Source organism: Amphiprion ocellaris, chromosome 18 (assembly GCF_022539595.1).
Source record: "Amphiprion ocellaris isolate individual 3 ecotype Okinawa chromosome 18, ASM2253959v1, whole genome shotgun sequence".
NCBI lineage: Eukaryota > Metazoa > Chordata > Actinopteri > Pomacentridae > Amphiprion > Amphiprion ocellaris.
This window is the reverse complement of record NC_072783.1, coordinates 27,738,659-27,763,037: the sequence shown is the minus strand read 5'-3', so window position 1 is coordinate 27,763,037 and position 24,379 is coordinate 27,738,659. Positions and strand designations below refer to the sequence as shown.

Genomic DNA, 24,379 nt, shown 5'->3' with positions numbered 1-24,379 from the left:
ACACATGCAATCTGTAGTCTTCAGATAAGCTTGTATCTCTCAGTGTGCGCATGTGTGCACAAGCTGAACACAAGATTTCATCAGGTTGCAAAACTCTGTGTTATCTTATAATATTTTCTGACAGCGGAAGAAATCTGAAATGAATAGAAAGATGGAAAGCAGGGTGAGTTCTGTATTTATAGTCAGTGTGTGTCTCTTCCTTATCTACTTCTTCTTTTTAACATGATTTAATACACTCAGTACACATACATATAGGCAGATGGAGATCCTCTGGTCCATTTTGGGTTCATAATTGTACTTCTTTGAATGTAATTTTGCAGCACATCTATTTACATTAGATGTTATGGAGTGGTAAAATATATATATATATATATGCTGGAACATTAAATGCCTGTTATTTATTCCAGCAGCATCATATAAAATGTCCCATTCATGACAGCACAGTGCTTGATAGGAGGGAGGGGATGGGACAGAGCTCTATATGAGTAATTCCCTGCAAGCACGTGCTGATATGTAAATGTGATAAATAACACTGGAAAAAGGAGCTGGGGATTCCCAAAGGTTTGCTTGCTCCCGGGTGGAGGAGACTTGCAGGAATGGAAGGGTTGCACATTCCTGTCGGATGGCATAAGACTTCCCATCAGTGGAGCTGGAGGGAATTGGAAAATAATCCCTCATTTTCCAAGTTGAAATAAATGCAGTTATAGGCTGTGAAGTGGAAAAGGGTTTTTCTCTCAGGCACGTGCTTTTGCTGTCTCGGGGGAGGAACAACTGCACCTTGGCAACCTAGTTTTTATTCTACTTTCACAATAATGAGAATAAACGATCGTGCAATTAAGAGAGAAGCAACATAACTCCCTGCATCATTTTGTCAATGAAACGAACATGTTACAAGACTTGTTCCATTACAAATGCTATTCATCTGCCGATTGAACCCATTCCAGGAAGAAATCTGACTGATTTGTCTGAGGTGAGACACATCTGGCTCTAGCTTATACGAGCCAGAACCCATCCAAGTGTGACAATGATTGAGGATGACTAAAGGGTCTGAGTGGAGGCCAACCTGCACTGGATATAAACTAGCTGGAGCAGCTTCTTTGTAGCAGTCAGGTCAAATGATTTCTGTGCTCTCGCTTCAGTAAAACCAAATAGGTATTAAATCTATATCATAGCAAACATTAACTCTGAAGGCTGTAGCGAATCATCCCAGGCTGGAGGCTACAATGTATAGGACATGCTGCATAAAGGGAACGACTGGCTACGGTGAGAAACTGTTGCCAGACATTCCGATGTAGTGACACACACACACACACACACACACACACACACACACACACACACACACACACACACACACAAACTACTGAGCTGCAGTTATTGTCCTCCTGTCCACAGCTCTTTTGGCTACTGAGTGCAAAGGCGGTGCTGCCTTCGGGTGCCGTTGGATATATTGCAATTAAGTTTTGCGCTGAACTAATGATAAAAGCACTATTAAATATTTGATATACTGCAAATTGCATTTGCCACACACTCCAAACAGCGAAGGAACTGTGACTTAGAATGAGGTCATGTTTTTTTTTTTTTTTTTGCATAGTAATTTGAGTATATTTATTGAATAAATGCACACTTTTACCTTCATATTATGAATGCTTTCTGAGTTACAGACCAAGGTTTTAAATTCACACAACTTTTTTGCAGCATTTTTGAGCCCTCACAACTTCCAAAGCACAGGAGATAACCACGTGGATTTTTGAGGGATGACAACACATTTAAACTCTGTTAAAAGCTACAACTAAATCCGTTTAAATCGATTCCATTGCCACAATCCAAAGCCAAAATTTAGTTTTTGTTCTGCACGATTTTTTCTATAACCAACTCTAAGTGTTAATATCATGTACACAATGGTCTCAATACCAAAACTGCACCTGTTTAGTGTGTATAGCACAGAGTAAAATATACAATCCTGGATGTGTTTTCTGTTTTTTATTAGTTTACTGGAGAAAAAAATGCATTTTGGGTGAGCTTCTAAGAGCCATATCACCAGTAAGATAGGTAATTGATCAGAACTAGTTATCGCCCAGGAATGTCTCATTTTACCTACATTTTGATAGCAGGCTCATCTTCAAGCCATTATTCATTTTGTGTCAAAACAATTTTCCAATACAGTCATATTTCCAAACTTGTGGCCGTGAAATGGAGAAACAACGCTGATGTTCACATGTTTTATATTATAGTGTGGACAAATCACATTGATCAAACAGTTTTGGAGACCCAGTGTTTGTTTGAAATACTTTCAAATTCCACTTTGATAGTGTTCCATTCTAGTTCTGTCGGTTTGTGCTGTTGGCCTCAAAAATGCTGGAAAAAGTAATGAAAAATTTAAAACCACCGCACCTACTTGAAGGGCCAGTAACTCGGAAAATATTCATAGTATAAAGGTTACATTTTGAATGGCATCATTAAATATGCAAAAGTTGTTTCTACATGAAGACATCAGTTGATTCTGAGGGGAACTTTTCACAGATTAGGCTGATTTCATATGAAGTAAACAGCCTGTTATTGACATATGATATAACCTCTGTGTGCATTGTAATTACCTTATCATTTGAAATTCCCATTCATATTAGCACACAAGACACCATATTGACACAGGGCCCACATTTGCAAGTATTGCTATTTAGTGGTGCAAATTTCTAAACACAACAGAGACACAGCGAACATGTGAAGTTATGAAGCAGCATGTAACTGTTTTAACGGCTGCTTCTAGTTTGCACTACTTTCTACACAGTTAAATATACAGAGACACCAGTAAAATGTGAGGGGCTGTGCCCTGATTAATAGAAAGAAGAAGAAAACAAGTTCTGCTGCACAAATCTGTCGTCAGTTTGTCAACTTTGATTTTTTTTCCTTGATGAGATTTTGAATCATTTAAACATTTGCTGAACCGAAACCATGTGAGAAGTTTAGATGGGAAAAAAAAATCTGTATTTGATGAAGCTGTTAACTGTTAAGACAAGGCAGTATAGGTTAAAAAAAGTAATTTTCAGATCATTTTTGCTTTTTATTGTTGAATTACTTACAGTAGATACTTTGTCCTTTAAAAATGACCACAATAAGTGAGTGTGTTTCTGTTATAACCACTTCCTGGTGTGTTTGCCAACTTTTGCAGTCCCAAGAAGCTTCCTTTATCTACGCTGAAACCTAATATTTCTTGGTGCTTTATTGCTGTTCTCTCTTGGTTATTTACTGCCATTTATTCTGGGCAGTTGTCACATTGTCAGCCTGTGGGAGCTTTCTGCCTACGATCCAAGGGCACGCTTGTGTACATGACGAAAATAAAAATAAAAAAAATCAGTCACCATCAATTATTATGCTATGATCCGGCGCACTTGATATCACACTGTGCTGTATGTGGCTCCTGAACTAAAGCGAGTTTGACACCTCTGCCTTGCAGACCTGATTCTTCAGTGGAAGCTCAGTTTTCCGAGCAGCCCTGAACGCACCGCAGCACACTGAGCGGTTTCCCACCACAACACGAGCTGCTGCATCAACTGTCCACTCAGTCCACGAGAACTTCAGCAGAACGTGTTCAACTAATCCTCATGCGGCGATTCTGTGGATGCCGAGTGGATTAGACAACACTGGCTGGTAAGTTTGTGCCGCAGTTTCCTCAAACTGACACCACAGGACAGGAGTTTAAACAACTTTTCGTGTGTGTTTTGGTCGAGAAGGCGGTTTGTGGAGTTGCTCGCTGTGTCAGTGGTTCCCAGAAGTGGTGTGTGAACCCTGAAGTCACCCCAAACAGCTTTCATAGTAAAGCTGGGGCTTTTACTCGTGTTTATGCACTTCGAGAAGCGAATAAAGGCGAAATTTGTTTGTTCATTTGTTCGTTTATGTACGAGGTTGTCACGTAAAAACGAAAAGTAAATGCTCCTAGTTTGCACTGCTGTATGCGAAAACAGAACTGTTTGTGTTTATTGCCTACGCTAAGTGTTTGGCAATGATTCTCATGCATTCCCTTTGAAATGTGCTGTTAGTTGTTTTTAGTCTGACAGGTGAGGTCACTGTTTAGATAGGAAGGGTCCCCCAGGCATCCCTGGAGAATAGTGACCTTTAACCTGCTTCTCTGTGATGTTGCTGCTCGAAAGAAAAGACATTCATCAGTTCCAAATGGAAATGAAAAGAGAAACACTGCCAGATTAATCAAATCCAGATCAGAATCTTGCAGCCTTTCAGAAGGGCAAGAATTTTTGCCCGGTGTCTGTCGTGCAGAGACTCATGGGCAACTTTGACATACAAGTAGAATAAGCAGCTCTTATTTACAATGCAAAGTGAAAGGATGCAGACAAACCACCTGCCTTTTATGGTAGATTGATGTCCATGAAAACAGCTTTTGAACTGTGTCCGGTGGTGTCTAGCACCAGTATGCTGACAGTGGATCCTTTGGGTTTTACAGGATTAGGGCCTCCACGGATCCAGCATCCTGCAAATGATTCACTGACTGAGATCTGAGGGTTTTGGAGGGTGGCTCACCATCTCTGGCTCTTGGTCATGTTGATCAAACAGGTCATGAACAACTTCAGACTTTATAATCAGCACTGCTCCTAATAGACCACACACACACACACACACACACACACACACACACACACACACATAATGACAGTTAGCCAACTGTCATGTGCAATAAACCCAAGTGCAATTCATTGATGTAAATATTCTTAAATTTATATCTTAGTTTCCTTGTGTCCTTCTGTTTTTCTTATTTATATTGTGTATATATAGTGTGTATACCTCACCTCTTAAATATACCGTAGTTGTGTTTTCTTGCTTTTCTTACTGTTACTTTGCTGCAGTGAAATTGCAAATTTTCTCCTTGTGGGACTAATGAAGGATGTTCTATTCTATTCTGTGTTAAATGTTGTTTGTGGTTGGTCTATAGCTAGATATATACTGTTGCCACAGTTGTATTCCTGCATTGCCAGACCATTCTACAGCACAGAATGGTCTGGCAGTCTCATATTATCATTCTGCAATAGGAGAAAAATGCTTTGAGTTTTTCTTTTTTTTGAAAATTGTATTTCTGTAAACACAACAGTCATATTATGTTGCATATTTGGCGGAGCTAAGCCAAATATGCAGCTACACAGTTCCCTCAAAATTGTCTCGCAAAGTCAGACCATTCTGCATCACAGAATGGTCTGACTGCACCTCATTATAACTCTGCTATAGGGAAAAATGCTTTGGCTTTTTTTTTAGATTTCTTTAAACCAGTAACAATGCTTGGATGAAGCTCAGTAAAGGATGTAGATTCATTGTTCCCTCAAGATAGTAACAGGTTTATTGTTTTAGTGGTAAATTTGCCTGAAGGGAGGCGAGAATTTACTTGAAAATTTCAGTGTGGTAGGTCACTAGCCTAGAGGGTCCTGTTGTTGCTTCCTGACAGGGGATTGTGAAACTTGCAGTCAATGACAAGGTTAAACCTGCAGCCTACATGCAGGGAGTCTGTCTTCTACCTTCATAGCTTAAGTAAGTTTATTACAGTCATTTTAGAGAGTAACACTAGTTTGTGGTGGTTAGGTACTGTATTACATTTATAGAGACACTTTCTGTTGTCTGGTCTATTCTCTTTGATTTTGACGAGGTGGGCAAAATAACTAACACATTTTGACACAACTACAAACTGCAGCATCTGAATTGAAAAAAGTTTCAGCAAAAACAGAACATTATGACTTTCATGAAAGAAGGCGTTTAACACAGCGTGATAAAGTGGCAGCTTATAATCTAGACAGTTCGATCAGCAACTGTTCAATAAAACAATGTTATTATAGTACTGTGGTGAAAAGGTTTTTTTTTAGTATTTTTTTAGTATTTTTTAGTATTGCATCCAGTATATTTATTCAACTTCCAGTCAGTATGAGCGCTTTAACATCATGGCTTGAAGGAAGTAAAGGGAAAGTAGCATCTTGAAATAAAACGTCTGGAGCATACAAGGACTGGGAGACTGGTTGGACTTGTGTCCAAAGTCGCTATTGTCTGTGCATCCTCGCTTCCAGAAACTCCAATATATGCTTCCCATTTGTTCTGCTGTTGTGCAGCTCCACACTTGTCTCAGTGCCATCACAATGTTTGCAGTGTCTGACTGTAGGGTAGTGCTGATTGCAGTCACAGCTGACTTTTAATCTAAATGGATAGCAACTGTGTAAGTCATCATTTTATCCTCTTTCTTATCAAACTTCTGCTGCACTTTGATTACCTCTGAAATTACAGCCGAGCCTTGGAGTTTGCATACCTGAGTTCTAACTTACATGTTGAACACATTTCCTTCATTATGCAGCCTTTGCAAAGCCAACTATTTTGGGAACATTTAAAATTCTGCAAGGTTTTAATTATTTACCAGCACACATTCTGCCTCCTCACCCTCGTATAATGTTATCTTTGTTTAGGTCTTACCTGCACCAGCTGTTGTTCAGTGGAATACCCATAAATAAGTGGCAGGAATGTGCATTGCATCATTGGCGTGGTTGTGGATGAGTGTGCATCCCTATGCAGGTGAGCAACACAAACAAAACAGGGACCCACTCATGGTAAAACATCACAGGTTAACTGTAGGTCTCATCTTTACAGCTGTAGACTTTTTGTTGGGATTAAATACTTTTGACCTCTTTTTTTTGTTATACATTGTGAAAAAGAATAAAATGCCGTTAATAGCTCAATATGACCACACTGGAGCTACATGCCATCACAGATAGTCTGTTATAAGCCAAGAATATATCATAGTTACACTGTGAGGTAGTTCTGTGAAAGCTGTTGCTAAATTAGACAAAAAAAATCTTTAAAGAAAGATTTAGTAATTTACACTATTTAAATCCTACTAACCTACAACTACAAAAGAAAAAGTAATGGATCATTCTATGATTTTAACGCCTATATGTGTAGTTACCAAGGAGATGAGCATATTTACTTTGTGTGTTTTTGGGGGAATGTTGAGTGATGGCTGTGTTCCTCTGCGGTGCTGAATATTATATTGTACTTGAAGCACAGATGCAGAGGTACTTGCAGGCTACCTTGGACAGCAGTTGAATGATGTGTTACCCGCTTTGGCCAAGACTTTCTCTCGGAGCAAATGTTCGCTGGCTCACTTATATCATTGCATTTGAATCCAGAATTTTCCCAGACATGAGCTGTGTCTCAATTCAGGAGCTGCATCCCTCCAAGGCTGCATTTGAGGACTGAATGTGAGACAGCGGTGCAACAAGGTTACTTCAAATTATTGACTGACCGATATATTTGGAACCAATATACATGAATTGTAATCTTTTATCAGTATGTGATAGCAGGAACCCGTCATTCATAACTAGGGTTCCAGGTGGCTATAACTGAATATGTAAAATATAAATTGTGGCTGTCTTATAACTTGGGACACAGTTAAGGAGTCCCGTATCCCCACCATTGACCACCATCTTTGTCCACTGCCAGCTGCTTATCTGATGAATGATTTCTGGTAGTTCAACCATGCCATACCGTGGAACTGCCCAAGCATAGTTGAATTTTTCCTTCTTGTTTTTGAGAATTACTTGCTTGAGCTATAAACCAAGCTTTCAAGCAGTTGAATCCTGAAAATGAGTGTGGTTTAAAAGGTTTAACATGCAAAGTTTGTTGTTGTACAGTTTGTGTGCACAAAAGTAGAAATATCCTTAAAAACTGCCATACTGAAGTTGGAATATTTTTACTGTTTGCAGTAATGTATCCTCATGGAACTGATGCTGTCTGGGATAGTTCAGACACGTGCAAACATGAACAAATGGTAGGCAAAGGCGAAAATGGTAAACAAAGCAATTACTGTAAAAATGATTCAGCTTTATAAGGCAGATCCCACGCAACATGCTTCTGTGCTGAAATCAATTTTCCATTTGCTCAGACCTGTGTCTGATATAGACTTATTTTGGATTTGTCTTGTCTGGGCAACAACTGTGAATTTATCGATTGCATTGCACTGGGTGAATTATCTATTGAAACCTTGATTGTAGCTGTAGCTAGACTATATTCTTACACAGTGTGTAGCCTATATGCAAAACAGCATTGGAAGGAGACCACACAAACTTTGTTCAGTGGATTTTAATCAACAGTAAAATGTATGTTGCGCTATCTTTCTGATGATCACAGTGTAAATTTTGCCCCATATGCAAGATACGTTATGGACACGCACCAGGATTTCTATTGGCACCGTTCACGTTTGTCACACCACCACTATAGCACTCTTGCTGTTGCTGCAGATACACAAACTCACAAACAACAATGTTGTTTCAGTTCAGCAGTCTCCCCCTTCTGAGTCATCTTTTATTCTGCCTTTGTTAACGAGTGCATGCGTACACCCCACATACATTCATGCGCTCATCCACCGTGAAAACACAGTCACTCCTTGATTCAGCCCCTCGCTCTGTTGTTACACTGATGTACACACAAACAGATATGTGCACACACAGAGCAGCTCTCTCTCTTTCTGTGCAGTTTCCACTGGCGTCTCCCTCTGCCCTGCCCTCTAATCAAAGCCATATGTTCTGCAGATCCCTTTTGCATGAAAAGTCTGTTCTGTTTGCAACGCTGCTCCCAGCCTCTCACTTTGTTACTGACAGATGGAGTGCTTGTTCACAATGAAAGGTAACCTGCAAAAGACTGCATGATGATGTTTCATCATATTAGCTTTGTTTTCCTTTTCTTTTGTTGCATCCTGTCTGTCTGATACTGATGCTGTCCGTGTCAACTTGATGGCATTATAAATTGGTAATGGGATGGCAGTTTTCTCTCACTTAAATCACTCATATTCCTGCGTTTCCACCCTGCAGCTGTTTGAGTATTTATGAGCTATTCTTGTGACTGGTTGGAGTAAAATCTTCATGAATCTAAGCTATTTCAGTCCATAGCCTCAATCACTCCGGAGACATCACAGTGTTGAAGATTTTTAGTGTGTGAAGATCTGCGTTGCCTCTTCAGATGAATCAGTCTTTATTATTAACAGATCATCTTGCACTAGAGGCATTAATTAGGCTGCTTACATGTATAAATATAAGAAATGCTGTCATTTTGGAGCAATTAAGTGTCTATGATTAACATAACCAGCTCTCTTTTATATGGTTGCCTACCAGTGACTCATTTTGCGTCCAAAACCGAAGATTTAATAAGACTTTCTTCAAACGATTGATAATTGGTGCTTTAAATTCTCCTAACAAATTGGATGCCATCATGCATATCTGGAAAAAGTACATTTTTTCCAAATTAATTTGCTGAAATTTTCAGGCCAGCCGGTGGAAAGCAGTTTTTCATCAGTTCTTACCCAGTTGAGCTTTGATTTTCTGCCCAAAGTTGGGCGCCACCGGCTTTCTTTTAAATTTGCTCAAGATTGAGTAAAAATAAAGTGTCTATTAAATAGCTGAAGTGCTTTATTAAATCAACGTATTATTCAGTTGCTTCTGTTTTAAAAGCACAACAGTAAACAGAAGTGATGCAATTACTTGTTTAATCTGTTGATTTTTGAAGAAATCCACAACTTATTAGTTAATGTGTGACAGCTCTTACTCTATAAATAGATTAAAAACTTAATAGCAGAGGATTCTTATAAGTTTTTTTTATATATATAACAATCAAACACGCCAGGTTGCGACACGTTAGCTGTGGCAGTGGTTCAGAATTTTTTCAGGTGCTTATTATTTGATTACCCCCTGGTCTGATTTTCTTTGAGCCAGATCAAAATTCCTCTGCCCACAGTCATTCTTTCAATATGCCCCCAAAAATCCACAATAACATTTAAATATGCTGCATATGTTGTAAAATAGAAACACTCTTATCTTTGTTTTATCTTGCAAAGCACATATCTTTCTAAACTTCCCAGCTACACTGACCCGTGTCCATGCTGAGGTCTTTGTGCTGCATGGTAACATTGATTGGTTTCTTTTCAACTGTGGAAGCTTTAAGGAATGTGATTCTATTGTAGTCATATGATGCGTCTTTTCTTCTCTGACCCCCTGTGTTAAAGAGAGGGGGGCTCTATGTCTTGAAGACTGCATTATAATGCTGAAGACTTTAAAGGAACTGTGCAGGATTTTGTGTTACTGGAACTTAGAGATGGCTGTATAACACATTTTTAATTCCAGTGCAGCCCCACATTACCGAATATCTACTTTGAATCTCATTCCTCTTGACTATGTGCTAATCTGTTAATGTACTTTGTGGTTTGCGTAGCTGTCAGGGTGCATGGATTGTCAAAAAATATCTTTTAATGGATACTCTGATTTTCATGGCCCAGTGTAAATTTAATGTTATTTTCATAATGCTTCACTAAATACTTGTCTATAGTTAGCATTTGAATCTAAGTCCATTTTCTCAAATTGCTGGTCCAGGGGTTTGTCCATGCCTAGTTGTATTGCATTCTTAATTTTAATTTAAGCACTTTCTTTGCGGTACTAACAGTCACTAGTCTTCTTGGCATCAGCAAAGTATTTGTGACTAAAGGGATAATCTATTTGAAATGTGAAATTTTCACTGGTGACACCAGCAGGAACGTCACCCTATTGTACTCACATGGCATGCCTTTATTTTCTCTGACCTCTACACAACAGAAAAGGGGATTCCTTCTCTCCCTGACCTGCTTAGTATGCCAGTGGAATGTTCAAGATCCAATACTAAACCTTAGTGCGAAGTATTTAGTCCAGTATTTTGGAGGCTCAGGAGGATAAGTGGCATTTCAGCTTGGTTCGAATACAGCTTTCGTTTTTGTATTTTTACACGCCGTTTATTTTCTTTTGCCCACTGACTGTGCAGTTTTAAAGTTAGCCTAAAAAAATAATTGTGCATATCAAAGGTTTTCACCGCATTGTTGCTTGCTTCCTCACTGAGTGGGCTTTACTTTCCTGTGCCCCCATGTGACGGTGGATCTAATCATATAACGGGCTGTGAGTCATCGTTTGGATGAGTTGTGAAATAATCCCTCATGAATGGACATTAGAAAAAGGCTTTTATGTAGGAGTGAAGGCCCCGTGTTGAGGGGATAAACAGCGCTTTCTGGCCAGGGGTTCAAACACTATTCCAGTCCTGAGACACAAACTCATTAAAACAAATTGTCACTTATTATGATTGAATACCCATTATTAATAAAGAGGTTATTACACATAGCTGAGTGGTTGAGTGTCCCAAAAAAAAATAAAAATAACCCTAACCCTAAAAAAAATAATCCTAACCTTAATCCTATTCCCATAATTTTGCCCTGAGCTACCTGTTGTTCATCAGTTTCTAATGGTTAACAGAGTCCTGCTTTTCGCCACCTGTTTCATTTAAGTACAATATTTCTTGAAATTAGGGATTGACGAAGTTTTTTATTTTATTGTTTTATTTGACAACTTTTTTAGGGCCTATACCTAAGCCTAGGCTCTTCTCTGTTGATGTGGGATCGACTGAGATTGATCAATTTGTCTCCTACAGTTATGTCTGCCGTTCTTTTCTATTTTCTTAATAGTTCACTGTTCTGTCACATTTATTTCCCACCAATGTCCATATCTTAAAGCATTATTAATTGTTGTTTTAAAGACTCTGTTTCAGGGCAACTTGGTGCTTCTTGTTCTGTTTATGCTGTTGGTTCTGTTTAGGCCGACAGTTGGTCTGTCCATACTTGAAATTATAATCCCACTGCTGAATCAAAGAGTGATATCAGCATTCTGGTCTTTTATTACTAAGCAAGAGTATGAAGTACATTTGTTCTAATTCTGAAGATCATGGTACTTTGATGCCATTTGAATTATACTTTAAACATATTAGCATCCTTTATGTGACACAAAATTAGTACTACATAGTGATTGAGTGACAAATGACGTGGTCTACTCATTTTTCGAATATACAGTACAACTACTTTATTAGATGTTTCACCGCACATCATCAGGCATGTGTTTGATTCATACCAAAGTCATCCTGCAACAATCTCAAATAGTTACAGAGTTCTAAGAAACTACAGCATCTTTGGCAAAAAGTAGAACAAGGAATCGAGTGACAGATATTACTGCCCAAACAGAACCTTGATCTCAACATCACTGACTCAGTTTGGAATCACATGAAGAGACAGAAGCAGAAACAGTATGAATCCTCAGAACTGATCTCCAAGGTACTTGGAGCAACCTGCCTGCCAAATATCTTGAAAAACTGCACACAAGGGTACCTCTTAGGGTTGGTGCTGTTTTAAAGACAAGGGGTAGCTGTGCCAGATTTAAATGATCATCAAAACCATGCATGGCATTATTTTTGAAAGCATCCTCACTACTACTTGTGCACAGAATGGCAGAGTGCAAGTAACCTTTAGAGATAAATGAGGGAACAACTGACGCACACCCAAATAAAAAAAAAATATATACACAGCTCTTTGTTAACCATCTGACTCTGATTATATCCAGTTTCTTCAGGACCCTTCAGAGGTGCTGAGATCATACCCCTTTGCTTTCATCAACATGTGTTACATTTTATTGCATCATGGGAAATATCGGGTCTTATTGGAGAGAACAGAGAAGGCAGAAGATAAATGCAGACAACTGTCTGTCCTTATTTCTTAAAGGTTTTGTGGTGGTGTGGTTATTGCTGATGAGACATCCTTGGCTTCTGTTAAAGTATATAAGCTCTCTAAAACAATATACGTGCCCATTTTTGCTTGAAACTTTTGCCATTTTTCAGAGAATACTTGCCTCTAGTAATATTTGATGAATCTGAAATTTTGAATTTCCAGCTTGTGTTTGAAGTACAACTAAGGACATATGTGCTACAGTTGAAGTTTCTGCTGGTTGACTTCAGGATGGGATTTCTTCTATTCTGTAAATACATTTGAATCGTAGCTTGTACATGTTGTTTTATTCATGGATTTAAAAACAAAACAAAACAATGTAATGCACTAATGAATGTGCAAAAGAGTTAGTGTGATTTAACTACCTTTGGATAGGTGAAGTTATTTCCTCATATTTTCAGTGTTTGTGCTAAACTCACTTTCTGTATCGCAGCTTCATATTTACAGTACAAACATAAGAATGGTGTCAGTGTTCTCTTCCAGCTGTTAGCAAGAATACTGGCACTGCAATTTTTTCTGGAACTTAGGTCACTATAAGTCACTGCAGACTTTTGTTTTGTGTTGGAACTGTCGGTCAGACGACTGTCAAGGTGATACATGTCTGTTAATAAATTATGTCCAAACTTGAAGACAAAATGCATTTTGATTGGCTGCTGAACCTGGTGAGGAAGGCCCATCCCTCATGTTGTCTGTTTGCTCCGTCTCTCTCAGCCACACACTGTTTCACTCAGTTTACGAGAAGATAGTAAGCAGGAATCCTGTATCACCTGGAAAACTTGGAGCGTTACTTTTATAGAGCCATAAAGCCACATGACGTGTAAGTACTGTCAGAAGGTTAGATAGAAGAATTGTATTAGAAGCAAACCTTCATATAGGGATTGTAATCTGATGTGTTGGACAATATTGTATGTAATAAGGCAAGTGAAGTAGAAGTGATTGAGTGTTATCTTGGTCAGTGCACTTGTCACTCTGAGTGGCCTGGTTTCCAGTGTGTGTGTGTGTGTGTGTGTGTGTGTGTGTGTGTGTGTGTGTGTGTGTGTGTGTGTGTGTGTGTGTGTGTGTGTGTGTGTGTGTGTGTGTGTGTGTGTGTGTGTGTGTGTGTGTGTGTGTGTGTGTGTGTGTGTGTGTGTGTGTGTGTGTGTGTGTGTGTGTGTGTGTGTCTGTCTGTCTGCATTTTTAGCCTTAGGCTGAGATTTAGCCTGGAAGAGCCATTTGCTTTGCCAGTCAGGGTCACAGTTCAGCTGATAATAAGAGCTACTTTGAACAGTATAAAGTGTGTGTAGTTGTTTTTTTTAGGTTTACTTTCTGCAGAATTTTCATAGTTCTTTTTGATTACTGCTGGTTTCTTTTGTGTGTTTGTAAGTCTCACCTTTTGAGACAGACACATAGCAGATCAGCCGTGGTTGTGGTGTTGAGAAGCCTTTTTTTTCTGGCTGTTTTTTTTGCACATTCTGTAAATTATAGGATAAAAATGAGGATGGACACTAAATGAAGCACAGCACATCTATATCAAGCCTCATTTTACATACGCATGTATCAACTTCAAGTTTCCATTGTGTGGAAAAGCTATCCCGCTGCTAATTTCTGAGTGATTTTAAATTAGCTTGATGGAAAACACAGCTGTACATCATACTTCTCAGTGCATGCCTTCAGGATTTAAAGCCACAGTATGGAACCTCTTGCCTTGAGTAACCAAAATGTTGTCCTAGTGCTGCCCTCCTGACCCATAATAGGGCAGGTCCATGCTCTGACATGTGTCGTGTTGTGTGTCCTCACATGACATTGGTTTCAACGAGACGGCTAACATCTGTGTGGTCGCAACATAACTAGAAGCTGCACAGTGATGGTTTCTAATTATAAAAATGTTGTTTTACATGTTTTAGATTATGTATTTCTCTGATCGTTCATTTCTCATTTCTTCTTCCATTTGTTGTTGTTGCCATGACTTGTCTGTGCCACACCTAAACTTGATGACAGTTGCTCTCAATATTATACATACCAAACTTGATTTCAGGCAATAGGGAATATAGGCGAGTTCATACAGGTTTGCAGAAAGATGCAGCATTGTTGTAATTGTAAGTAAATCGATCCCTATTTATGATTTGATGCCAAAAATTAACACAAGTGCTGGAAAGAGATACTGTATAAAGTCATATGTCTTAACTAATGTTGCGCATACTTTGCCAGATTTTGATCAATCTGGTTGGACCTGTTAGTTAACTGTGACACATGCTGGTGAGATTCTTAGTGTCGTGAATTGGCCTGGGTTCTCTCCACAATCAAGAACAGCATGCTCTAAAAATGCAGTCTGACGTGATGAAAACTGGCTGATAAAAACATGAGCGCTTGCAAATTGACTTTGTTTTGATGAGCTTAACCGCGGCTAAGCTTTTTCTGACAAACTTTCAGAAACTGAGGGGAAAATCCTTTCCTTTCCTTGTCATGTCAGCATGTCAGTGGGTCAAATGTCATAACAATGTTGCTCCAGGGAAGCAGCCCCCATGTGTTGCAGTTTCAGTCTAGTGGTGCAGTATTCTGCTGTACATTGTGCAACCAGCACAGTGAAATGTACCTTGGGACTTGTTGTTACGTTTCATTATACTCCATTAAATTAGACAGGATAAGAGACGATAAACTTAACAATAGATGCATTTTTTTGTGTTTTCATATGTGAGAGGTTGCTGTGTTGTTAAACGTAGATGTTACAAAAATTCTGTGTGAACCCTGACATCTATAATCTGTTTTATGACAGGCCATAAAACAAGTTTCCACAGTGTTCACTGCCACTCACTTTGCAGTATTGATGTGCTGCAAAAATGCACTGTAAATATTGTAAATGAATTAGCAAATTATTTTCTATCAGATAGTTTTGTCTATGTTGCATGCAAAATTATATATTTTTATTATACTGATTGCTAAAGAACGTTTTGAATAGAAACGCTTCATATATCCATTATCACTGGCCTTTATTAGTTCTGAGGAAATTCAGAATCTTTGCATGTCTCCTCTTTATGTGAGATGGTTTATTATTTTAAAGCTTCCTCAGCAGTGATGGTATAATGATGACCAGTGGAGCTCTGTTTTGTTTTTACATCTGCCTGTCATGGAGTGCAGGACTCATTTGATTAATAGCGCCATTTGGCAGTCCTATTTCTAATGTCCCATCATCACAGGTTATCATTTTTGAGCCATTAAGTCAGTGTCATCAAAAAGCCACTGCTAAGCTGCACAGCAGAGGAAGTTTTATGCCACTGTTAGTTTATGAATGAAGAAATTGTCTGTTTCATCCCTTTGACTGAATTTCTATCTGTGTAAATGTTGCACAGAGCCTTGAAAACTGTCTGGAGACATTCACAGACACATTGATATGTGTGTCTGTGTGTGTGTGCCTCCCAGACACACACACAGACACACAAAACATGCCACATTCCAACTGTGGCCCTCACATTTTGGCAGGAAATTAGGGGTTGTGGTCACTCTAATTATAAGGTTCCAGGCACTAGTTTTCTAGATTTATTCATCGTTGGCCACCGTCACGACACCAGAACCACACAAATTAGTATGCGTGCATGTTGTGGCTAAATGTGTGTTAAGCATGTATTTCCTTCCCTGCTCAGCTCTGATGCACTCGATTACTGCTGTGATAGATTCATATAGACAGAAGTGAAATAAGCATTGTTGAATCGCCACTCTTTATTTGTGTGGTGAATGCCAGCCATAAAGTGGACCACTCGGTTTCATTGGCATGCTGTGTAGTATTATGGATGTACATCATCAGTCACTCTTTTTTTTTTTCTTTTTCAGCTACTGGCGGTCGTCTGAGTTTGCATAATGACTTCTTTTAAACAGTACGTGCCTTCATTTCAAGGCAGCAGTGCTGTATTTCAAGACTGCTGGACAGTGTCAGAATAAAGAGTTGTGATAGTGGCAAGCAGAAACCATGGTGATGAAGATAACCAGCTTGTGTGGTTAAGGATGAGGGGTGTTTAGGGGACTTTTCTTTTTCTTGTTTTTGATGATGATGTTGGACAGAGTGTGGAGTTAATTCATACTGTTCTCTAAGGCACTACTTTATCGAAGAATGGGAAAAAAACTACCTCAATACGGTGTTTCTCTAAACAATAGTTTAACTGTACCATGAATGTAACATTTAGTTCATCTCAATGTCAAGAAATTAAAATGTACTATTTGTATTCCTATTGTAGCTGTGATGAGTGTAAAAAACAAGTCTTATTTCTTTTTTTTTCTGTCACAATGAGTTACGCTCTGTGCAATAATTTGGTGGAATAGGTATGGGTAAAATAGCTGATGTGATGAAAGAAATGAGTAAGAAATGAAAGAAAATCTGGAATCTTTCAAGCTGAGAAAAATGCCTTTTGCTTTATCTGCTTCTCACATCTCTCAGGTTTGCTTTGACTCTGTCATGTTTTTTTTTTTAATTTAGCGGTCTTATCATATCCCATTCAAATATGCTTTAGTGGCCTGAAAGAGTAAAAATGTACAACCAGAAAAATAATATTTTCTGCATGTGTGTTCTCTTTGTTCTTCAGGGCCTGCAAGTGGATAATCATGTCACATAAACAAGTCTGGGATCAGACAGAGCTCCTGCACACAGGGACACACATGGGCTTGTAAGCTGTGACTGTGACCACGCTATCAAGGAAATTCCTCAGTTCTCCAGGGTCGCCTCGGTGGGTTTCTCTATCTGCCGGTTTGTACAGCTGCACAAGCTTCTGTTTTCACAACACACACAGACAGAGCACACTCTGTATGGATGTGCTGTCTTAGCTACTCAAGAAATCACTGGAAGCTGAAGGTATTACTTGCCTCAGTACAGGCTTATGCCCATGATGGCACACTGACACTGAATACAAAACTTACGACTGTTGTGTAGCATGACTTGATGTGGATCTTTTTAATAACCTATCTAATTAACTTGGGCTTGAAAACAATACATTTAATCTTGAGGATTAATAACTACTGATGAAATGATTAAAGTTACGTTACTGTTATGTAAATTAATAGGTTAATAGGCCCAGACAGAATGTGCTCCACTCCCTTCAGAAGTAGTCATCCAAACCAGTTGACTTAGTAAACATGAATGCTGCCACTTTACAAAATATACAGTGTTACGAATAATGATTATAGATCAATCTCTAGATTTTTTGATTAAAATGGTATTTATTTGTCTGTACTAATTTCCCATACATCAAGAGACACCTGAAAAAATGTTCATATATCTTGCTACATATAAAGATTCTCATGGTAGAAAAGGCAAAAAAAAAAAAAGTTGATGACTAATTTTCTGCCAAATCATACAATCAGCCAGATCTTCCCGCTCTAATAACAGATAAAAACAAGTCAATGTCACAATTTCTCTTTAATGCTGTCATCAACAGTCAAGTGCTTCATCTTTTCAAAGCTGCAGTGAGACAAAGGACGAAACAGGACGCCACAGGACAGACACGATGGCCACAGAAGAAAATCAGACACAAGTTGGGCCTGCAGTACTGGCTCAGCATGTTTCACCTGCATCCACCAGGAGCAGACCCAGCAGAGAAGCCAAACATGCAAATGACGGCCAGGAAGCGTGGCGATGCTCTGACCAGCTGTGGCATTCAAAACAGCGCAGCAGCCCTTCCCTACTCTTATACAGGAAGTTGTCATGTGACAGCGGGAAAGGGACAGTTCTGGACGAAGAGTACGACTGCTTTGATTACAGCTCAAAAGTTGAAAGCACCGAAGAGAAACTATATCCAGAGCTGTCGGCTGGCGTGAACAATGAAGGAGTAAATCAGGTATCCAGGAAAAGTTCAGAGGGGTCTGTGTGCCAGCTGGACACTTCTGGAGACAGTGTGGATGCAGGCAGGAACAAAACTGGCAGCACCCATTGCTCATGTACCTCGTCTAGCATTTACACAAGTCCAGACACGTTTTGTTGCCACAGCCCTAGATCCAGTCCAAGTCCCAGCTCCAGCCCTGTTCTCAGTCCTCACCTCAGCTCCAGCCCTGCTTGCCCCAAGAAGAGACACATCCGCCGTGGCAGCCTCCCTGTGTCCATGCTGGCTTTCCACAAGGTAGTAAAGGAAGACAATGCTAGCCATGTTTTTTAGTGTAAGATAAGCACCACATCACAATGTTTAAACTGTAAATGTAATGCTTTAGAGAAAATTAATAAGAAAATATTGTGGTTTTTTTTGCTTTTAGACATCACCTTTCCTCTCATCTCAGGGCAGTCCCTCCAGTGAACCAAGCTCTTTGACGTCATCTCCCTGCAACTCCCCTCTCACCAGCCACCGGCAGCATCGCAAAAATGGGCACATCTACCAGCACAACTTCAAAGATGCGTACTCAAGTTTGGAGAGGCTCAACAGGAGGCCTCGAGGTAACAGACTCTCCCTGGATAAACTATTCCTTCGGCGATCATCTCTTGAAAACATGACAGCAAACGACGAGAGGTCTTCCCCAGAGTGGACCAGGGACTGCAGCAGGGGCAGCAGTACCGATGAGGAGGATGGAGAGGCGCACCCAGATAACACAGAGTTTGTTAGGAACCGTAAAGAGCGTTCCACTGTCCTGGTCAGGCGGTTCTTCAAGAATAATCAGAAGGTATTTATGGGACAGTTTTTGTCAAAAAAATTGAATTTTTAACATTTTCTGTTTACTTCATAGCTGTGGAAACATATTCACAGTCTTTTTCATTGACTTTATGCTTCAAACTAATTAGAAATGCTAAGATACTTTACTTCTTTCCGTCAGGTCACAAAGTCAGTGTGTACCGGGACTAGAGCTATTGTCAGGACTCTGCCGTCAGGACGTATCTCAGAGGATGTCTGGATGGTTGTTGTCGATCACAGATTCTGGGTTCCCACCAAGAAGGATATATGGCCAGTCTTAATGCGGGGTATGGGTGAAGGGTTCAGAGTCTGCAGAGGGATGCTATGCTTTGTTGGAGTTAAGCTGCAGCAGGTAAGAGAATGAATGCATGCAGTGTCTGTGTATATATTTCATAAGACAAACTTACATTGAGATGGGTAGTAAAAGCATTCAAGACTTTAAGGATTCAAATTTGCTGCAGAAGCTGCCGATGAAGTCATACGAGGACAGCAGTGCAGTGAACTTGTGCTGTCCTGAATAGTTTATCTTTGGCATCCAAGCTACTGTTACCACACTCATATTAATAAAAAGCTGTTCCAGAATGTCTTTAAAGGATTTCAGATAAGTTTAATTTAAACAATTAAACTCATTTACCATAATTGTTCTCAGCTGAGGGTTATTTAGGTTTTTTTTTTATGAGTTTAGGAAATATGTCGCAGTGGAAAACTATTCAGTTTTTATTAGGGATGCATGATAGGTTGGTGTCTGATATGTTATTGGCCGACATGTAAGGAAATTTCATTAGTGCTGGTATCCTGTAATGGAATTTCAGAAATACCAGTGGACTAGGAATGCCACCCAAAACCCAGTTCTGATTTCTGCAACATAAACCTGCAGAAATCCATGTCCTCAATGGGCCCCCACCGCCATATTGATGTGTGTTTAATCCTTGAGATATTGGGCTTATATCTGGTTTGCTTAAATTATCCTGTCTTTGCCACAAGTTAAAAAAAATAAAAAATAAAAATGCAATACTTAATAGCTGCAGTGGCACAAGCATATTTATGACTGGATTGATTCTTGACTCAGTGAAGAAAAAGTGGTTCTTGGCTTTTGCTTTCCTCTGTTTGGGTTGAAATGTTATGCCTGTAATGCAAGGAAGATGAATAATTTGTCCAAGGAATATGTTAATATACCAACACAGAGACGCATACACACTGGCTCTTTGTTCAGCTCCGGCCCCTGCTGCGGAAAAATGATTTATTCTCTGTTAGTTCTGCTCCCCATATTGCTGACAGACTGAATGACTGAGCCTTCTGTGTGTGCATGTAAGTGAATCGAGACTGAGCAGAGTTGGCATCTGCATTGAAGTTATAGCCATGGAAATTGGAGGGAGGCTGAATGAGCAAGACAGAGTGAGAAAGAAAGAAAGAAAGAAAGAGATAGAAGATGGAGGGAAAAGAGGCTGAGTGACACGTGGAGAGATCTGGGACTTTTGTTGTTGTTATAAAGTTTCCAAGCAGGAGAGTTTTACAAACATGAAAACCTCTCTCAGGAACTGTTTAACTTCAGCAACCTTGGCAGCTACAAGTTAGAAAATGTGCTGCTTATCCCTGTCTTTCAAGAGAAGCTAATAAGTCATGCTTTTCATTCGTAGAAGTGCAAATATTATGTGAGGACTGAGAATCAGCAGCATCACGCAGGATACTCTCCTGTTGTTTTTTTCTTATCTTATCCCTTCTCTTCCTGTAAAAACTCAAAGCACATGGAAGCTGAAACCCAGTGCCTTGAAGACACATACCAACCACTGAATTGTACAAGAGTTAGTTCATTGTTTTCCCTACCTAATGGCATATTATATTGATATTTACTTTTCTGCTTTGTGTAGGTATAGCCATATGACAGGTCTTTAATTTTTATTGCAGAATGCAGTATACCAAAAATTTTCATGCTAATTAATTAGATATCTAATAGCAATTGCTTTGCTCCTTTGGCTCAATGTTTGCCACCTACTGATTGCAGGCTGTGTATAATTTTAAAATGCATTTGATGTTATTGCAACAAACTAACTTAAAAGTAAGCTAACTAATGTGATTACCTAATCTCTCACTAAAATTCTCCAAACTCACTTTTCTAAAGCACTTTTCATTCAAATCAGGTCGTCACAGATATTAAAAGTAGAAGAGTGTTCATTCGGGCACATGAGCGTGCATGTGACTGCGTTTTTTTCTGGAATTGCCTTTTTATGATGGGATTTTGGCATGTGCACTGCAGGCATAGTATGGATGGATATGTACTTGTCTTTTTTTAATGGATTCATGCATAGCTACAACAGAGCTGTACTGTCTAAAGTTTCTCACGTGTGGAGGGGGGCTCGTACACTCGCTTCATAAAAACACATATACTGAGACTCAATGTGCATGCTGCAGTGTGGTTTCTGACTTTGCCAAAGTGTTTTTATGACTCCTTTGTGGTTGCAGAAATACGGGCTGAGTTAAGTCCAGGGAGAGCTGCTTTAATAATGAACCTATTGAAAGTGGGGGAGTTGCCAGCACTTCTCTTGTCAAAACACAATCTAAGCTCCTTCAGTAAAGGATCACCAGAGAAACTCAGACAACATTGAGCAGAGGTGAATAAGTGGAGTTGTAGCAGAGTTGTCATCAGGATCATAAAGAAAAAAACACAATGAAAAGAGGATGAAGAAATCCCATTACAAACAAATGGGAGTCATACAGTCATGCATTTGTTTTTTATGATCATATACAACAGAAAAAGTCACAACAAGCAGATTTGTAGTCAAAATCTTACACAGTGTGCAAACCAAAGAAGTACAGCATGTTTCTTTCACGTGGAACCATCTGGTCAGACTAAAGTCGATAAGTTGCCAGAATAATATTATGTATGCAGTGTTCTGCACACACAGATTATAAATGATTGCTTAGTTCTCCACACAATTCACACAACCTTATACATGGAAATGTGCAAGCGTTTTGGCACACACAGTCACACTTTATGGTACATGGGCCCCCTGTATGTTGGATTTAAGCCTGACTGTGCAGTAATCATGCTGAGGAGTTTTCTAGATGTATCCTGTGGCCGTGTGTGTTTATTGCTACAACTAACGAAGCAAGCCAGAGAACACAGGATTATATGGAGGAGGGATTGGAGCAGGGCAACAGTGACAGAGAGGAAAAGAGTAATAGAAGGGGTAACATGCTAGAAGAAAAAGGGGGAGAAAATGAGATTTTAACAGTGGAAAAAGAAGAAAATGTGCCATGAGAGAAAAGCGATCATGCTAGTGGTGGGGGACTATTTAAGAGGGAATAGAGAGAGGAAGCAAGGAGAAAGTTTAGACCAAGACAAAGCATTGTACTTCAGTGTTTTTGTGTGCATTTTTGTGTAATTAGTTAGCTTATGAGAGTCTTTGCATTGTCCTGAGTGTATGTAGCTTTTGTTGTGCTGCCAATAACCAAAAAATGCTGGTCCAAATACTTTTGAATAAACAACATAAGTGTTATTAATCGTTTTAAAGATTATACAGTGATTTCTTAGAGGAGCACCAAAGGTATAGTGTTGGGCAAATGAGAGAATTTAGAGAATATATCTCTGAATTTGCTTCCATGTGTCTTCTGGGGCTAGTTGGCTAATTGCAGAGAGCATGGTGCCAATATGTCTAATATTTTTCAACTTTATAGTCGTGCTAACTTCTCAGAATGCTACTTCCATTGACATCTTTATTATTTAATTTCATGGAATGCATCCATGTAGTCTTTTTCTGGGTTTAGTCATTGAAATGCATTGAAATGTAGTAAATATTTTTTTCACAGCTGTGTCAATTCTGTTGATACACTAATCAGTGTAACAACAATCTTTTCCAAAATTATTCTACCATTAAGTGTTAGGGAAGTTTAAGGCAGGATAGGGAAGTGTTTCCTTACTTTATGCTGTTGTAACGGTAAAACACTCTCGTGAACACACACCTGGTGCAGGGATCAAACAGTCCCTGAAACCAGGAGCATTTTATTGTTTGCCTTAGTGGAGTCTAGCAATCAGAGCCCTGCTGCGTCCTTTCATTTAACTCAAAATGATGTCAGGCTCAGTGGTTAGTGACCATTTAAATACTTTAACAGAAGCAGTTTGGGCTGAGTGGGAACTGGGATGGGAGATGGATGCTTGTAAATATATCTTTCCCCCCATCACTTGGGATGCAAGTAGTTTTTAGGAGCAGGAATTCTTCCCTAAAGGGACGCCAGTATTTTCCTGTTTCCCTCAGTATATCTTGTCATAAGTAGACTTGCAGTGAGAAGGTTGCCAGATCAAATCCAGGAATATCTGTGGTGGGAAAGCAAATATAAATGTCTTGTGCTGTATTTCATGAACTGCTCTGACTGTATTCTTTAACAAAGCACCTTAAACCCAACAGTAGTAACTATAGTTGGACTATAAACCCACTAATTTTATGAAATTATTAGTCTATGTAATGGTCATTTGCTTTAAACCTCTGCTCCTCTCACATTTTTACTCACTATAGGCTCATTTTTTCACTGCAATATAAAGCTTCCTCTATGGAAACAGCACAGCCATGGCTTGAAAATGTCTCCTATCTACTCTGTGCAAACACAACCTGCAATTTAGTCCAGTTCAGCTGAAAAGTCCTTGAATTTTTGTCATGTAACAGTTGGTTGCAGCTGAGTTAATAATGGCTTCACGGTTGTCCTGAGCAATGCCGAATTTTATTTATTTATTTTGTTTTACAGAATCTTGTCAGTGTAGATGCTTTATTTTTGGTGAATAATTAAATGAAACATGTAGAATATGATGATTTTGATTAAATATTTCAATTTTGAGCTGAGATTTGGACAAACTTTTTGACCAAACCATGTCAAAAATGAGTTCAGTGACCAACAGAATGTTGAAAATGTACTGAGTTTTTACAGATTTCCATAAATTGTAAAGGGTGTGATTTTTATGATTTCTTTAAACAAAATATGCCTTTTGGGATGCAGCAGGTTAATTACTTCAGCATCTCTTAAAAGTAACCTCTTTTTACACGATTTTGGTACGAATATAACATAAGCCTCACCTCTTGCTGTGGGGAAGAAGCCAGTCAGTCCTGCAAATTTAACTTGTAACACATTCAGAAGTCATTATTGTGTTATCAGTATTCTCCAAAGGGTATTCATTAGC

At 39.1% G+C, this 24,379-nt stretch overlaps 1 protein-coding gene across 17 annotated transcripts in view; it reads left to right on the top strand.

Annotated features, from left to right (window-relative positions):
• The first annotated feature begins 3,528 nt into the window (after positions 1-3,528).
• plce1 (phospholipase C, epsilon 1) overlaps positions 3,529-24,379 on the top strand; it is an 88,883-nt gene continuing 68,032 nt past the window's right edge. For 7 of the 17 annotated variants that reach the window (XM_055004810.1, XM_055004808.1, XM_055004805.1 and 4 more), the window contains exons 1-5: positions 13,285-13,412; positions 17,146-17,286; positions 18,018-18,672; positions 18,803-19,204; positions 19,355-19,564. In XM_055004810.1, the coding sequence (XP_054860785.1) occupies positions 18,064-18,672; positions 18,803-19,204; positions 19,355-19,564 (1,221 nt within the window). In that variant the 5' untranslated portion in view covers positions 13,285-13,412; positions 17,146-17,286; positions 18,018-18,063. Of the gene's footprint in view, positions 3,649-4,456; positions 4,567-6,446; positions 6,553-13,284; positions 13,413-16,424; positions 16,444-17,145; positions 17,307-17,994; positions 18,673-18,802; positions 19,205-19,354; positions 19,565-24,379 lie in introns of those variants that run through there. The other 10 variants (XM_055004809.1, XM_055004806.1, XM_055004797.1 and 7 more) reach the window with 9 other exon arrangements.